Below are 18,389 nucleotides of genomic sequence, written 5' to 3' on the forward strand. Positions count from 1 at the left end.
ATCTAGAATGACTGTAATAATAATTTTGAGTATTTTATCTCAATTTTTCTTGTATTTTCATCTTTCTGCTTGAAATTTTTTTCTACCATCCTTTGTAACTTACAAATTTTTTACCTTTAATTCCCGTATGAAGCAGTTTTTTCTACATGATGGTACACTTCCATTTCAGTATTAGTGTGTAACACTCGCAAAGGCATGATCTTGGTTTGAGCTCTTTGTAAGCCCTAAGTATAAAATGATGATGGCAATGAAAAAACTGATAATGGCAATGATAAATGTCAGTTCTTTTATCAATAATAACCCACTACTGTGTATTAGATTCAACTCAATGATATTTACTAGGTAGATTCCATTTCAAACTTTCTTTATGTTCTCAGTGATTATTACACAAAAGAATAATAGTTCGACTTATTCAACTATTTAAAAAAGTATTAAAAAAACATAATCAACCTGTCAGAATCTGGGAATTCAATTGTGTGGTTGCCACCCTCACTCACTGTACTAATTCTATTCAAAGATCTAGATCATGAAACTAGAAATATATAAACAAGCAAGTACAAAGAAAAATATGTATCATGAATTGTTATGGGGTTTATAAAATGGAACAGACTGAGACAGAATGCATGGTGGAGATTGCCTTTGGGTCTAGAGGTAGTAACAAAATCTCAGAAGAAGAGATATTGCAGCTGCAGCCCAAAGCTTGAGGAGGAGCTCCCCATGAGGAAAGGAGTGTTCAAGGCCTAATATCTGTATAGACACCTTGACATAAAAATGAATATAGTACGTCCAAGGACTGAGAGAATTTCATTATGTCTTGACCTTGGCAAAGAGAATAGAATACTTCTGGTAGTACTAAGAGGAAACTGGTATTGGAGTAGGTGGCAATCAGATCATCTATATTATGCAGTAGAGGGAGGCATCTGAGAAATATTAATGTTACATACTCCAAATTACTTTTCATGAAGATTCTTCTTGCTGCCCGTGGATTCTGTTCTAAAAGACAGTAGAGGATGTGGGGGTGAGGGGACAAAAATGTTTTCGAGGCTTTGGTAAAAGAAATATGTCCAGGGGGCCGGGAGTTTGGTCTAGTGGTATATTGCTTTGCCTAGCACGCACCAAGACCCAGGTTTGATTCCTCGGTACCACATACACAGAAAAAAAAGCCAGAAGTGGTGCTGAGGCTCAAGTGGTAGAGCTCTAGCCTTGAGAAAGTCTAAGGACAGTGCTCAGGCCCTGAGCTTAAGCCCGGGACTGGCAAAAAAAAAAAAAAAAGAAATAGGTCCAGCAAAGTTATGGGTCAAATATCTGTATGCAAACTAAGACAGATATTATTACTACATAATTAGGAATTATGACTAGTGTCAGATGTAGATTACCTAAATCAGGTTATAAAACAGATATGTGATGACATGATCATGTCATATTACAGTTCCTCTTTTCCATTATGTGAATTTATCTCACTGGAAATACATGCAAATGGGTTTAATCAATTTGTATTGTTCAATTAGCCATTAATAAAAACAGATTTTTAAGTATTTATTCTTTTTTATAATTTTTATTTTAATGTATAGAGGGGTTACAATTATATTCACCAGATAAAAGTGCATTAATTCTCACATATTAATATCCCTTCTTATGTTTTTGTCTCCATTTCCCTGCTCTCACCCCTCCCCTCATTTTTCCCTCCTATTTCAAATAAATAATTAAACGTCTATATAATATACCAAGTAATAAAGTGGGATACTGTAGTAATATGAGATTAACCAAAGGGTAAAACAAGAAAAGAGAGAAAAACATAATATATTAAGGATAACAGTCATTCATAATTAACCTCTTGTTTCCATGTCCTGGGGATCTATTAATTTGGCTTCATCCTATATGGCCTTATGTATCTAGGGTTTGAGCTATTGCAATCCTCTGCTAGGAGAGTTCTAGATATGTACTAACTATTACAGATGAGGGAAACCATTGAACCTATGTTCCTTTGGGTCTGTCTTACTTCAATTAATATGATTTTTTTCCAAGTCTTTCCATTTCCTTACAAATGGAGCAATGTCATTCTTTCTGACAACAGCATAGAATTCCATTGTGTATAAGTACCTCATCTTGATGATCCAATCATCTACTGATGGGCATCTGGGTTTTTTCCACATCTACGCTATGGTACATAGTGCTACAATGAACCTCATTGTGCTAACGGCTTTAGTATGACCTTGTTTCTGATCCAATGGGTAAATGCCCAGTACTGGAATTGCTGGGTCATAGGGGAGTTCTATGTTTAGTCTTTTGAGGAAACGCCATACTGCTTTCCATGGTGGTTGAATGAGTTTAAAATTCCACCAACAGTGTAGTAGCAACATCCCCACCAGCATTTGTTGTTGTATTTCTTGAAGCAAAAACAGATTTTTGATTGAGAACCAGCATCTCAGGAGTAGAACACAAGCTTTAACTACATAACACAAATGCCTAGTTTATTACTGACAGTATTCGTGGAAAATAAAAATACAAAACTTATACAGTGATGGTGATATTGCTGGTGGGGAAAAGAAACAGTTGCTAATCTTGAGGAAAATTACTTTTAAATTCATTGAAGATATTGCCATTTAGATTACACAGATGAATGCAACTTAAAAAAAAACTTTGTTAAAATTATTTCAGGGAAAGTTAATATTGACCAAAAATCACTCTTTTAAAACACATTAAAATAATTTTTCATAATTATACAATTATTTTTTACCAATGGATTCCTTACTAGTACAGGTTAGAAATACAAATATGTAAAGCTGAGTAGGTGTAATCCCAGCTACTCAGGAGGCTGAGATCTGAGGATCAAGGTTCAAAGGCAGTGTGAACACAAAAGGACCTGAGACTATTATCTACAATTAACCTCTAGAAAATGGGAGGTGGGGCTGTGGCTCACGGGTAGGGCAATAGCCTTGAGCTGAAGAGCTCACGGACAGTGCCCAGGCCCATTTCAAGCCCCATTACCCACAAAAAAACCTCCATACAAATATGTAATAAAAATACTCATTTTGAAAACAACAACCAAACCCTGCATACTGGGCCTTTCTTACAATTCTAGAATTGGTATCCAATAATTAAAATAATAGTGATTTTAATAATTAAAAGTATCAGGACAACCTCTGTGAACATTAAGAAAATGTCATAAACTTTGTAAGTATAGACTTCATAACATTTTGAATTAGCAACTAGTTTCTGGAAGTATTTATGAAAAGGAGAAGTCTGTCTCTCTGCTAATACATTTTCCATGTTTGTTTCAACTTTAGACACACAGCCTTCACTTTGATTGCAGGTCAACTTCTTCCACCTGGCCACTATTCAGGGTCAATATTTATTAATTTTTGGCAATTCAAATACCAAATATTCTGTCCCTGTGTGTACATACTCCAGAATCTATCCAATTATATTCTCCTTTCCCATGAAATAAGATCGCATGTCATGGCCCTTCAAACATGAAGGACACATGTGATTTAATTTTCTACCACATGAAATTTAAGGAAATGGAGTCATTTAATATGTAGACACAATTAGGGTATATCACAATAACTAGTGGGGAAAAAGTGATTCAAATTGTGAGAAGAACATTTTGTTCAGTTGAAATATATATATAGTATATATAGAGAGATTATAATATATATAAGTATAGTATGTGTATTAAATGTTTTCCTACTTACATAAATTAGCTTGTCTAATTAGTAAAATTATAAACCAATTCATATTCAATCATCTTAAACAGATGATATAATGATATTGAGATGGTCAGTAAACATATAGATATAACTGATGGAAACTTTTTTCTTCTGCTTTCAGTTTATGGTCCAATGATTCTTTTTGGCAATCATCACCAGAAAATAATTATAGTGTACCCCATCCAGGAGCAAGTGTGATTATTCCTGAAGGTAAATATTCAAATATAGATAGGAAAAATGCTGTGCTTATGTAAATTAATACCACCACTGATAGATGCCTCAGTTAATAAGGCTTCTACCTTTATGCATTCCTCCTTGGAAAAAGAGCATATGTGGAGAGATGAACAATATTAGTTTGGCTCTGAGAAGAACCATATTCTTCTGGGTTCTGTATACATTTAATCCTCACTGTTGACAATAATAAAAAACTGGGCAACATAGCAGATGCCTATTAGCCCAGTTGCTCAAGAGTATAAGCAACAGGAGGATTGATTAAACCTGAAAGTTCAAGCCTAGCCTCCACAGCAAGTAAATAAAGTAAGTAAATTCAATAACTTGTCTATGAATGACATGATTATATGAAAAATATGTCATAAATGTCAAACCCAAGATACACTACTAAGCTTGTTGATGTTTTACCGTAGGCCACAGCTTGTAGATTACATTATTTATATGTACTGTTTTACAGGAGCATGGATTGTAGCTGACACAGATTTGCCACCAATGGAAAGGCTCATAGTTTGGGGAGTTCTAGAACTGGAAGATAAATCCAGAATTGGCACTATGGGATCTTCTTACAGAAGAGTTGTTCTGAACGCTACGTACATATCAGTGCAGGTCAGCATGATATATTTCAATATGTATCCTTATCGATCAAATCCTGATGTCTAGATTACTGAGAGATTAACAAAAGAACATACTAAATAAAGACTGAAACTGTTTTAGGCTGTTTTAGCTCAGGAAATGTGAGCCTCAGGTACATCCAGAATAATTCTTCATTTCTTTTAATTGTGGACTCGCATACCTTAAGGATTAATGATCAAGATACTCCTGAATATGATTGGCCCCATTTCAATTCTTCTTATAATATTTTCATTGTTATTAGGTATGTTCATAGATGAGCTTACTCCAACAATTAGTCTCTAGGAACTTCAGTAAAAAGTAAAGTAATATAAGAATTTTTAAAAAGAAAGAACATGAAAAAAACTAGTGTAGATAGAATTAGAAAAACAAGAATGGGTTGATAAAAATATTGTTGGAGCAATCATAGTCTTATAAACCTCAGATTGTTTTGGCACCCTTTTTATTTATTTGGGATTAAGAATGGATGGACTACAAAGCTATTAGGCACCATTTTTTTTTTAAGATTCACAAACTGTGGTACTTTATTTCAGAGCCTTTGCTTACATTTGTACAATATATTACATAATTATTCACATTTGCAGATCCTAATATATCCTTTATAGCTTTTATTTTAGAAGCTTTTTCTTCAACATTATGCTGTCAACAAATCTTTACAATCCTGTACACATCTGAATAACTTGAAATCATTTTCATCAAAATTAGTTACTGAAATAGGCACCGTTTTATGAAATGGGGAGGGAGAGTGGGAGAAAACAAGGGAGAGGGTAACATTATTCGACAAGAAATGTAATTATTACCTTATTTATGTAACGGTAATCTCTCTGCACATCACCTTTACAATAAAAGAAATTTTTTACTTAGCTTTGCTTTGAGAAGAGATAAAAGCCAAACAACCAAGTCTTTGATGCTTTAAAGATACATTACTTTCTTCACATATAGGTAATTTGGAATAAATTAAAGATACAACTGAACTTTTCACTGTTTGCTAGTTAGGTAACTGTCAATAAATTATTTGTCCTTTTTCAGCATCAAGATTAGAGTAAGTCTTAAGACTATGTAATTAGCATATATAAAGCCTTGTCTGTTATATGTGGCATAATTTGACAAGCATTTAATGTTGGCTATTAGGATTAACAATGATGCCTGATAAATACCATAGTTCAGATATGTGTGAAATATATGTTCTGCATATGCCATATCATATCCAAATACCATATGGTCTGTTCAAGCATCATGCATTTAGGTGTTAAAGCATTTTGATTTTAGGTCCAGTTCTGACAGCAAATAAATACTGACTTTGAACTTGGAAAAGCATTTAGGCTATGGTAAAGTAAATAGGCTGACCTAACTTCCAGTTACAATATTATAACTAAATGCACTTATTTGCCTAGCACTGGTGGCTTATGCCTGTAATCTTAGCTATTTAGTAGGCTGAGATCAGGGGGCTGTAATTTGAAATTGAAGCCAACCCAGATTCTTCTTCTCTCCAATAAACTTTGAAAAAAAAAAGTCAGAGTTGAAACTGTGACTCAAGTGGTAGAATGTTAGCCTTGAGCAAAAAGACCCAAAACAATATCCAGTCCCTAAATTACAGCCCCACACAGCATGCACACCAAAAGACTAAAATAAAATGCACACATGTATTCTCCCCAGGAGAGACCTCCATTTACTTCAGTCATTTTTTAGTGAATGGAGTACTTTCTGGTCAATTTTTTAAAAATTTAACACTTTTCTGCTTCACTACAGGGAGGTAGATTAATTGCTGGCTGGGAAGATAACCCTTTTAAAGGAGAATTACAGATTGTTCTTAGAGGAAATCATACTACTCCAGAATGGGCTCTTCCAGAAGGACCAAATCAAGGGGCAAAGGTATTAGGTATGTGTCTATGTATAGCAAATATGCCTTGCCAGTTTAAAAGTGCATAGCTATGATGCTGGAAGCGCTCATAGATATCTGTTTTTAGTAAAGGATCATATAAGCAGTAGAAAAAAATAAAAAGCTAAAGCATAGATGGATGCATATATTCATATTAAAATGTAATTTATTATAAAGCCAGATTTAACAAGCTTAAACTAATGAATATATAGGAATATTATTCAGCTAGTCTAGTTGTCATTATAATCTTTCCTTGAAGCAGCCATGATACTCTTGACATTTTACTAAATTTTCTCCTAAAAGTCCATTTCCCTTATTTTAGGTCAGTAGGGTTGAAGTTAGGACTTGGGAGCCATCCCTGAGTTTTTGTGCTCAAGGCTAGTGATTTACAACTTTGAGCCACAGCTCTAAAAGCGCATTTTCTTAATAGTCTGTGGATCTGTTGATTCTGTTATTAATTACCCAAATGCCAACTGTAGTGGAGGTCAGTATCTCCAGAGTAGTATTTTTACTTGAGTCTTGAAAGCAAAGGACCTGAAAGTGTTCAATGTGATCACAGCAAACTCCCATTTTTATTGACACCGCTTCATTTTTATTTAGAAGACACAGACAAGCATATACAATTGTTTCACCATATTTCTGAAACTTGCCCATTAAGGGGATTTTAAAATGGCACAAGATTGAATTAGTGAACTATCCACTAGCAAGAATCAGGAAACAGATGAATTCTATCTTAAATATATATGTACCTGCTTTTGTGTGTTTGTTTTTTATTTCAACAGTAACTTCAAATAATACAGAGCATTATCAGCAACAATTTTCAGAGAAAGTATATATCTTTCTAAATCTACTCCACTTCAGGAAACTAGCACTGTTAATAATTTTCATGTGTCTTTCCACTTTCATTTTATACCTATACTTACATTTTAAATAGTTATAGAGGGTATCATATTCTCTTAATAAGACATGGTCTTAAAACATAGCCTTAGTTCATTGTGTTAGTTCTTAAATATTCATTGCTCTTTAAAATGGTGAAAAAGCAGCAATGATTTTTCTCCTGCAGGGGTGTTTGGTGAGCTGGATCTTCATGGACTTCCTCATTCAGTCTATAAAACTAAACTGTCAGAAACTGCAGAGGCAGGATCCAAGGTTCTATCCCTGATGGATGCAGTGGATTGGCAGGTAGAGAAAATATGATGCAGTATAAAATGCATACATAGAGAGTCCCCTTCAAAATGTTTCTTCTTTCTTAGTGAACTTTTTTTACTTGTGTGATCCTTTGTCTAGATGAGAATATATTTTATAACCAGTTTACGAAGGGATGACCTGAGATTACACAACTTTTAAATGTTTACCAAGATAGTTGTCTGAAAAACTTCTTTAGAATAAAGAATACTGTGTATATATTAATGTGAAGAAAAATTTGAAGATTGCTAATGAAAATATTAGTTTACAACACATTCTTTCAAAAGAGATAATGGAATTATTTTAAATGCATTTATTATTATCTTGGTTGCCCCTTTTCTTCTCGTTTATTATTTTATCTGTTAAGCATTTGGAAAGAAACAAAGCCCAAGAATAGTCAGATAATGCTTATGTTGAGTGGAGATTTTGACAGTAGATATTTTGATTTTGTAAATGGTAGACTTCTTTTTAAAAAAATTTTACTTTATCTTTTATTATTTATTTTTTGTTGTTAATGCAAAGAGTTACATTCGTCAGGTAGTGAGTGCAATACTTCTCAAAAATTGATACCCCTTCTCATGCTTTTGTCCCTCTTTCCCTCCCCGACCCCCTCCCAATCATCTTGTTTCCCCCCTTCCCATTTCTATTTCAAATAAACATATATACAATACAAAAATGGTAGACTTCTTATTAGAAGTTAGAAGTCTTATTGCTTAACAATTGTATGTATTTATAGAGACCTAACTATACAGTTTATTCTGATACCATGATTGTTAATCAGATATAAATTTAGAATCATTTAATATTTATTACTAAGAAATATAAATTTGTTCTCAAAAATGTTCTTGAATTTGGCACTTGAATTTTTCTAAGGAGGGAGAAGATATTGTGATAACAACCACAAGCTATGATTTCCACCAGACAGAAACTAGAAGTATCGTTAAAATCCTGCATGGTCACAAAATTCTTATTCTCAATGATAGCCTTTCTTTTACTCATCTTGGTAAGTGGCTGCTTTTTAACCAATTGGATATTTTATTTAAAAGTCTGCACATGTTCATATATTAGTGTTCTACCTCATAATTTTTATTCTTTGATAAAACATATTAAATATGTTTTCATAGTGTGATTTACCCAGGTTGGCTCTAGTTATGTGTTGGCTATCAATATAGGCAGCTTTATGCTTTTATTCCTTCCTTCATTCATTCTTTAAGCAAAGCACTATCATGTCACATTCAATAGAATTAAGATCATACCAGGTAAGACATGTACAGAGGAATTTTAAAGCCCTTCCAAAAAGAGAGATTGTCCTCATTTGTTTCATGGACATAGTCAACTATTCACAAATGACTATGCAATCTGTAACTGTATTATCTGATGGAGATTTTTTTTCATTTATATAAAAGTAGGGCCTTCCCAGTCTTTCTGTATTCCCCTTGCCCTTTTCATTCAAATCTCAGAAAATGTGAACAGACAGACAAGGAAATTACAAAACCTCTCAAAGCTTCTGCTGTCCATGAGAACTCCAGCAGCAGCATATGTCTGTCTGTTCTGTATCACATCACTTTCTTTAAATCAAAAGAAAAAGGATTTGTTGAAGAACCTTTGAATATAACCAAATTATAATTCATTGTAAAATACTTGGTTTAATTCACTAGAAAGAAAGTGGGTCTTTAGAGATTAACATTTATGCATTATTTCATGTACTAAACATTTCTTTCTTTAAAAGTTATCTGTTTGCTGTGAAGTTTTAAATAGGGTTTCTAGAAACAGTACAATTTATGTTTTACAAATCACTAAGAGATAAATGTGCAGATTGTGTATGTTACTATATATTAACAAAGAATTATGAGAAATGAGTAATTATAAAAAACAGTTATTAATGTACGGTGTACCACCGGAAAAGTGGAGTTAATCCAGATTTAGATGTAAGAACAAATAATATTCTTGTTATGACTTTGGGCAGCACTTTTTCTCATTTTAATTCTTTTTTAATTTTTTATTGTATTTTATTGTTGGGGTATTGTTGGGGCAGTTACATTCATCAGTTAATTGGTATATTACTTCTCAAACATTGATACCCCTTCTCATGTTTTTGTACCCCTTTCCCTACTCCTACTCCCTCCCAGTCATCTTGTTTTTCCCCTTCCCTTCCCTATTTCAAATAAACAAATCTACTAAAATAAATAAACTACTTGAGTTGCTGAAAATGGCATTTTCCTGCATAATTTGGAGTGATTGAAATTGCCTTAAATATTTGTTAAGCAATGACTGTAATTGCTGATTATTATAATTTTCTTGGTACAACGAGAAGAAATACTTTTTCATTGCATTTATAAACAAAATTTTCTCTTATTTTTCAGTAAAAGGCTATCTTCATTTCAGCCTGCCATTTATATATGCTCATCATGTAAATCTGAACAATTTATGTATTTCTGTCAATCTTTTCATATTAGACAATTAGCCTCTCAGCTATACAGAAATGAATAGACATATTTCTTAGCATTGATATTGATCTAACTCTCTTTATATTGCAGTTGAAAGATATGATGTTCCTGAAACAAGTCAGAGCTATACATTAGCAGCTGATGTTGGGCTACTTAGTAGGAACATCAAAATAATTGGTGAAGATTATCCAGGTTGGTCCAAGGACTCTTTTGGGGCACGTATTTTGGTCGGCTCATTCACTGGGAATATGCTGACTTTTAAAGGTTAGTATGAATTCAGTTTTTTCCCAAATAAAATATAGCCTTTTCTGTTGTAGTTCTTCAATACATCTCATTTTTCATAGGAACAAATTGAAAAATAAAACTTAAAGACTGACTACAAAGTCCAAGCATTGCACTTTAAAGTTTCTTACATCACTGTCTATATTTTTATAGACAATAAAAATTAGCAAACTAATAATGACCTTAGTGGAAGCTAAAGAATCCTCCCAGAAAAACAAAATTCATGTTATAACAAGTTCAACAGATGATCTCTTATTTTTGCTTGTTTTAAGGAAAATCTCAAACACAAGCCAAAAATAGAACAGCATAACAAATTCCTGCAATCATCACTTTCAAATTTTTCAAATTTTGTAAGTTTTGTTTCATCAAAATTGTTGTCTTCAAACTTTTGGGTTCTATTTTTAAAATATGTAGAAGTTTCAGGTCTAAAAAGTGTTAATAATTTCTAATCATTATGATAGTTCTAATTTCTCCAATTTGTCCTCTGTCTCTGTCCACCACTTCTCTCCTTTTATGTGCAATTTGTTCAAAAGAGAATCTAAATAATATACACATTGATAGCCGTTATCAGCCTTACATCTCTTTGATTCATTGATCTTTTATAATAATACATTTTTTAAGCCAAGTGATTTTTCCTATAGACTTTCCTATAGACAATTCCTTAAATTGAACTTGTTCCTTACCACTGAGTATTTCTTGAACACAGCTTCAGAGCCAGGGTCTTGGACCATTTTGAGGGCAAGAATTCTCTAGGGTTGCTGATGTGTGTTTCCATTAGTAAGCATCAATGCTTGTTTCCCCTGTGTGGAGTTAACTTTAATCATTATTGTATAGATTACAGAGCTTTAAATCTTTGCCACTAATAGTCATTATCATTTAATCACAAAGCTTTAAAATAGTGGCAGAAACCATTTCAGCCTGATTTCTACCTTATTATTCCTACGTTGTCTACCATACATTCTACCATCTCTGCCACACGGATTTCAAGACAGGCTTTTCTATTCTAGTACAGAATGACTCTTGTCCAGTACATCCTATTAGATATCAGGTCTGGGAAGAAGGAATATCCTTTCCGCTCAGGAAATTGTGTGCTTCAGTTTCCTTTCCTACAAGATGGGGAGAGGGAGAGGTCTAACTCTTGGAATGCTAGTAAGAATTATTGTTTTATAAAACAGTTGCAACTTAGGTTTGAAATCAGAACTTCATGCCTGTTAAACAGACATTCCACTACTTGTTGAATTAAACTGAAGCATTTAAGTCTAATTCTCTTTGAAACCTTTGTCTAGTATATTGTTTTTCTATAACAAAATGCCTCTTCTCATTATAAACTAGTTTAAAAATAAGTTTAGCACATTAGCATTTAATAGGTGATGATTGAAATAGCAATACACTTGAGAATTTTTAATCTGCATTTAAAGTGAACAGTATGGCTTTTGCTTTATTTAATCATAAATTCAAGACAAATTAATTTTGCAGGATTAAAATCTCATCAGACACTTGGCATATAGTTTTCATTGCTATCAGTACAAATTCATAAAGTATAAACCTACAAATTATAAATCTAGATCAGTGGTAATATAAGTTACTTTAACTTCCATGGTGATATGACAAATTTGCCAGTTAGAGATTGGCCATACATATACTGAGAGAGATTCTGGGAGATAATGCCATTAGTATAAACTCATTGTAGCAACAATGAGATGTCATGTAAATTATATTTTAAGGCTTATGTGTTATGGGAAAATTTAACCTTAAGGGGAAGAAAATTAGTAATGGAGAGAAAACAAACAGCTATTGCAATGGTTTGTGATCCTTCAAAAGGATACTGTATTTTAACAGATTTAAAATATATATGTACAGTCAATATTTTATAATTAAATGAGGGGGAATCATCGAAGAAGAAAGGCAATGGGAAAACAATGCTGAAATATTCCACACTTCTTGAATCGAAGAAACAAACACTAATGAGGTTTTTTATCAAAAATTTTGAATAGTTCGTGTAGCTTTTCAAAAATGTGTCACTCCATTTGTTTTAAGAAATATTCTTTTCTTGTCTCCTTCCCTAGGAAATGCAAGAATAAGTAATGTGGAATTTTATCACAGTGGTCAGGAAGGCTTCAGAGACAGCACAGATCCAAGACATGCTTTAACATTTCTTAACCTAGGACAGGTGTGTACTTTAATTTTTATGTATGTTCAACATAAAATATTTATATCTTCATTTAACTTATGACATAACTACATCTTCAAGTAGTTGCAATTATACTCTAATACAGTCAAACTTTCTTGGATATATTTCCCATCAACATTCAAATCGCTGCTTTGCTCTGCAGCCACAAGGAATAATAGTGTCTATTAAATGAAGCGAGTGTTGCTTAATTTTGTCAAGTGACAAACATGTCTGTATATCTGTCTCTCCACCAAGTTGGGGACTTAGGAGGATGAGAAGGATTGCATTTCTTAGTAGAAATTTAAAAAAACGTACTGTGTATTCATGGAGTCAGTGGAGTTATTTACTTGTGAAAATGGAACAAACATGAATACAATCTGAGTTGTAGTGGGGGAAAAGGGGACTCTCATTGCATTTGGGTTAAGTGAACTATCGTCTTCTCTTTACAATGTGCTTAAGGATCTCCCTTATACCTGAAGTCATCTTGGGTGAGAAGTATGAGGGATCCCACTGGCCTTGGAGACATCTTACTTTCTTTGAGCGAAGGGCTTAGGGAAGCCCGACACTCACTACTAGCCTGCGTGATTTATACTTTGCTTGGCCGATGGATAGACACATTCAAGGCTCACTGAACATTTTATCAAAATAATTAGGAGGTAGGGAGAGACTGGCCTGAAAGTAGAGAGACAAAGAGGAATGCAGAGTGCTGGTGGCTCACACCTGTAATCCTAGCCACTCAAGAGTCTGAGATCTTAGGATCGAAGTTCAAAGCCAGCCCAGAGAGGAAAGTCCATATAAAATACATGGTTTCTATCAGGAAAAAAATGGCATTGCCCCATTTGTAAGGAAATAGAAAGTCTTGGAAAAAAATCATATTAAATGAAGTAAGCCAGACCCAAAGGAACACAGACTCCATGGTTTCCCTCATTTGTAATGGTTAGTACATACCTATGATTCTCCTAGCAGAGGATCATAATAGCTCAAAAGCTATGCACATATAGCCATATAGGATGAGGCTAAGCAAAATGAACTACAGGATATGGAAATAATAGGTTTATCTTTGTGACTGTTGTTCTTAATGTACTATGTGAAGCTATTTCTTTTCTCTTCCCCTTATGATTTATCTCCTGTTGTTAGTGTATCGAAATGTGGTAACTGGTATGTTGTATATATGTTTATTTGTTTATTTGAAAAAGAGAAGGTAAGGGAAAAAGAAGATGAGTGGAAGAGGGTGGGGAGAGGGATAGTGGGAGAAAAGCATGAGAAGGGGTAACAATGTTCAAGAATCAATGTACTCACTACCTGATGAATGTAACTGTAACCCTCTGAATGTCACCCTGACAAAAAAATAAAATAAAATAAAACATGGCTTCTTAGCAGTAAAAAAAAAAAAGAAATTAAAAAAACAATAGAGTAGCTTTATAGTTGAAATCTCTTTTTTTTTTTTTTTTGCCAGTCCTGGGCTTGAACTCAGGGCCTGAGCACTGTCCTTGGACTTTCTCAAGGCTTAGCACTCTACCACTTGAGCCTCAGCACCACTTCCGGCTTTTTTGTATGTGTGTGGTACCAAGGAGTCGAACCCAGGTCTTCGTGCATGCAAGGCAAGCACTTTAACCACTAGGCCAAACACCCAGCCCCTGAAAGCTCTTTCTTATCAACTCTTTTGTACCCATGCTTGAATTGTGAACCCTGACCTAGAACAATTTTACATGTAATACATTAGTCAAAAATATCTTTTACATGTTGGTAATTTACAGATGAAAGTAGAAATATATATTTGAGAGTTTTTTAATCTGGACTTAAGGAAAATAATGTTTTTTGCTTTATTAAATCATAAATTCAAGATATATGTAAGTTTCCCTAAAACAACCAACCATTGGGAACATCTCTTTCTTAAAATATATTTTATTGTAATTAATAGAATGATTACATTATATTCACCAGATAGAAGGTGTATTACTTCACAAACATTGATACCCTTTCTCATGTTTTTGTCCCCATTTCCCTCCCCCACCCCTCCCCTCATTTTGTTTTCCCCCTTCCCTATCCTATTTCAAATAAAAAAAATAAACATGTATACACTAAATCAGATAACAAGGTAAGATACTGTAACAATATGAGATAACCAAGGGACAACAAAAGAGATAAGAAATGGCATAATACATTAAGAACAATAATCACACATGATATGGCTCTTGTTTCTATATCCTGGAGGTCCTTTCATTTAGCGTCATACTATATGGCCTTATGTATCTAGGTTTTGCCCTACTGTAAACCTCTGCTAGGAGAGTCCTAGGTTTCTACTGATTATGACAAATGAGGGAAATCATTGAGCCTATGTTCCTCTGAGTCTGGTTTACTTCACTTAATATGATTTTTTTCTAAGTCTTTCCATTTCCTTACAGATGGGAAGATTTCGTTCTTTCTGATGGCAGCATAGAATTCCATTGTGTATATATACCACATCTTGTTGATCCACTCATCAACTGAGGGGCACCTGGGTTGAGGGAACATCTTTTTTTAAGGAAAAGTAAATTGAGTATGATCAAGGTTTACTTACAAAAATTTACTTACTTCAAGTTTTTTCTTTAAGTATACTGGTGGTAGTAATAGCAGTAGTAGTATTTTGATGGGCCAGGTGTTTACACTGAGGGCCTAGGACTAGCTAGGCAGATGTTCTTTAGCTGAGCCATGTCCAAAATCCTTTCTAGCACTATTTTTAAGATATTTCATTTTGTCCAGAAACATAGCTGGGCCTCAATCTTCCTACTTTGTTTCCCATCACAGCTGTGGTAACAAGTGTACATCATCAAACCCAACTGTTGGTTGAAAGAGGGTCTTGCTTGTCTGCCTTGTGTCATATCATCATCCAGACTCCCAAACAAGTAGATTATAAACATGAACCAACAGTACTTGACAATTTTATATTTTAAATATTCTCAGAGTCTCAGTGTTTTATAGGTTCAAGAACATGGCTTGTCTTATGTTCGAGGATGCTCTTTTCACCATGGCTTCTCCCCAGCAATTGGTGTGTTTGGAACAGATGGATTGGACATTGATGACAACATCATTCACTTTACAGTAGGGGAAGGTAATGTATCTTCAGATGTAATCTTATCTGTAATCTCTAGTCAGGCTGTTCGCTGTAATAGTCTATGTCCATGCAACACAGATATCACTAAGACACCTGCGACTAATGAATGTTTGAATTATGGCTGGTTGATGGAAGAATTGAATTTCTAGTGCTCTAATTTATATTGAAATAGCCCCATACGTGGAGCCTAAACCATGGGAGAATAATTGCCAATGATCAACTATGAATCTAATCACTAATTGTTTTTAAATACCATGTTTTAAAAATGTTCTTCACATAGCAATCATAAAAGTTTATTCAGTTTATTTTAGTTTAAAATTATGCATATAATTTTAAGTACCATTCCTTTCTTGTATATCGGCCTAAACACTTTCATAATATTCATAAAAATGTTATGAATTTGGTAAAATCTACAGTGAAACCAGGAACTCATCTATTCACAAGTACCTAGAAGATTTTTATTCAGATATTCTATCAAACAAGTGGAATTCTTTAACAAAGAGTTCAGAGGACTCACTAAAACTTAATAGGATCATCTCTCAGGCTCAATATAGATAAATATATTCATGCAAAAAGTGAAAGATATCAGGACCAGGAGTGTGGCCTAGTGATAGAATGCTCGCCTAGCATGCATGAAACCCTGGGTCCAATTCCTCAGCATCACATATACAGAAAAGCCAGAAGGGGTCCTCTGGCTCAAGGGATAGGTCACTAGACTTGAGAAAGCCCAAGGACAGTACTCAGGCCCTGAGTTCAAGCCCTAGGACTGACAAAACCAAAGTGAAACATATTATCTATAGTATCAATTACAAATTAGCATATGTAACTTGGGAGATTTTTCTTTTTTTTCTTCCAGGTATTAGAATATGGGGGAATGCCAACAGAGTTCGAAGAAATTTAGTTACATTTTCTGTTTGGCCAGGAACCTATCAGAATAGAAAAGATTTACATTCCAATCTTTGGCATGCAGCAATTGAGGTAATGAGAACAAATATTATATTTATACAAAATTATATTTAGAAGGTATAATAATTTTTGTAAAAGTTGCACATCTTAAAATATTACCAAAAGCTATATTTTCTAGGAATTTGATTGACTAATAAAAGTGTGTTAGTTAGAGTGAATAAGTTGTTAACCCTAATAATTATTTTTTAAATTTCTTTTTGTTGGTGTCTATTGATTTAAATAGTTCACCTGGTTCCTTTCTTCTTCAATATTACTCCTCACTTTCAATTTCTAAAACATGACCTGTCCACTACTGGTGAACTGAGGTCCTTGTATGAATGTTACCAAACTCTGAATTTAGTTTCTTCCCTTATGCAGAAATGCAGAATGATAAATCAGAGAGTCTCTAAAATCCCTCTAGTCTAAAACTTTTTCTAATTCTGAATGCAAGATCATTTTTTATGCTTCCCTGACATTACTAATTGGGTTCTTCTTGTTTCCCTTGGAGTTTTTTCAGTTACTGCAGATGTTATTTGATAAGGGTAGAATATTAGATTATAGTCAAGAAAATAGAAATTACAGAGAAAAGATTTGGCTAAGAGTCACTTTTCTCTTGTTTGTTGCTTATAGTTTATTTGCCTATGCTGTAAGAATTTAAAGGCATTAAAAATAATTACTTTTGAAGTATTTGTTTTTCTTCTCCAACTAATGATTATGCTAAGGTAAAATTTGAAAGCTAAGATTTAGTATAAAAAAGGTAAAAATACTCTCATCTCTTTATAGATGTTTGAGTATAATCAAATATCAGTTCTAAGTCTTTGAAGTTATCTGTAGATTTTGAAAGGAACAGGTATGTATTTTCCCTACATGAATCCATTTCATTCGTCTTTACCATAGTCTTTAAAAATCAAAATGTTGCTGGGCACGGTGTTTGACGCCTGTGATCCTAGCTACTCAGGAGGCTGAGACCTGAGGATCACAGTTTGAAGCCAGCCATTATAGCAAAATCTGTGAGAATCAAATCCAACTAACCACAAAATGCCAAATGGCTAGCTGTTCCTCAAGTAGTGGAACACCATCTACAAACACAGAAGCTCTGGGATAATCACACAGACCCAGAGTTCAAGCACCAGGACCAATAAAAACATAACCAACCAAACAAATATCATGATAATATGTCTGAAAACTTTAAGATGTATTTAACTTTTGCTGACACTATAAGCAAGAACTAAATCTTCTTAGGTTGGTTATAATATGAAATTGTCAGTCTCGTATTGCTAACCTAGTTTTGGATCATAGCAGATTTACTAAATTAATCGATATCACTAGGGCATACTAAACTCTATTTTAATAACTTTAGTTGTCTCTTAATCAAATTAATTATAAAATATAACAAAGACAGATGATAAAATTCAATGTTTACATTATTTTATTATTTTATTTATTATTATATTATTATTACTATTATTTTTTGTGGATCATGGGGCTTGAACTCAGCGTGGGTGTTGTCCCTGAGCTCTTCAGCTCAAGGATACCACCCTATCCTTGAGACAAGCTCCACTTCCTGTTTTCTAGAGGTTAATTAGAGATAATAGTCTCAGGTCCTTTTGTCCCCAGGCTGGCTTTGAACTTTGATCCTCAGATCTCAGCCTCCTAAGTAGCTAGGATTACAGGCATGAGCTACGGCTCCTGGCTCATTCTTTTATTTTGTGATATATGTTATGCATATATGCACAAACATATTGACTGTGATGATATATGAACGAGGGATCCCAGTGTTGTAGCTCCTTTTGACAACTATCTTACAATTAACAAA

General features: G+C 33.7%; 1 protein-coding gene across 1 annotated transcript in view; it reads left to right on the forward strand.

Moving 5' to 3' along the window:
• Pkhd1l1 (PKHD1 like 1) overlaps nt 1–18,389 on the forward strand; it is a 147,867-nt gene that overhangs the window by 102,643 nt on the left and 26,835 nt on the right. Inside the window, exons 54-62 of the mRNA XM_090339272.1 lie at nt 3,832–3,920; nt 4,399–4,547; nt 6,321–6,450; nt 7,514–7,632; nt 8,509–8,638; nt 10,173–10,346; nt 12,431–12,534; nt 15,496–15,625; nt 16,485–16,606. Coding sequence (XP_090195398.1) covers nt 3,832–3,920; nt 4,399–4,547; nt 6,321–6,450; nt 7,514–7,632; nt 8,509–8,638; nt 10,173–10,346; nt 12,431–12,534; nt 15,496–15,625; nt 16,485–16,606 — 1,147 coding nt within the window. The remainder of the gene's footprint in view (nt 1–3,831; nt 3,921–4,398; nt 4,548–6,320; nt 6,451–7,513; nt 7,633–8,508; nt 8,639–10,172; nt 10,347–12,430; nt 12,535–15,495; nt 15,626–16,484; nt 16,607–18,389) is intronic.

The sequence above is a fragment of the Megascapheus bottae genome, chromosome 9 (assembly GCF_031878675.1).
Source record: "Megascapheus bottae isolate mThoBot1 chromosome 9, mThoBot2.hap1, whole genome shotgun sequence".
In the NCBI taxonomy this organism is placed as follows: Eukaryota; Metazoa; Chordata; class Mammalia; order Rodentia; family Geomyidae; genus Megascapheus; species Megascapheus bottae.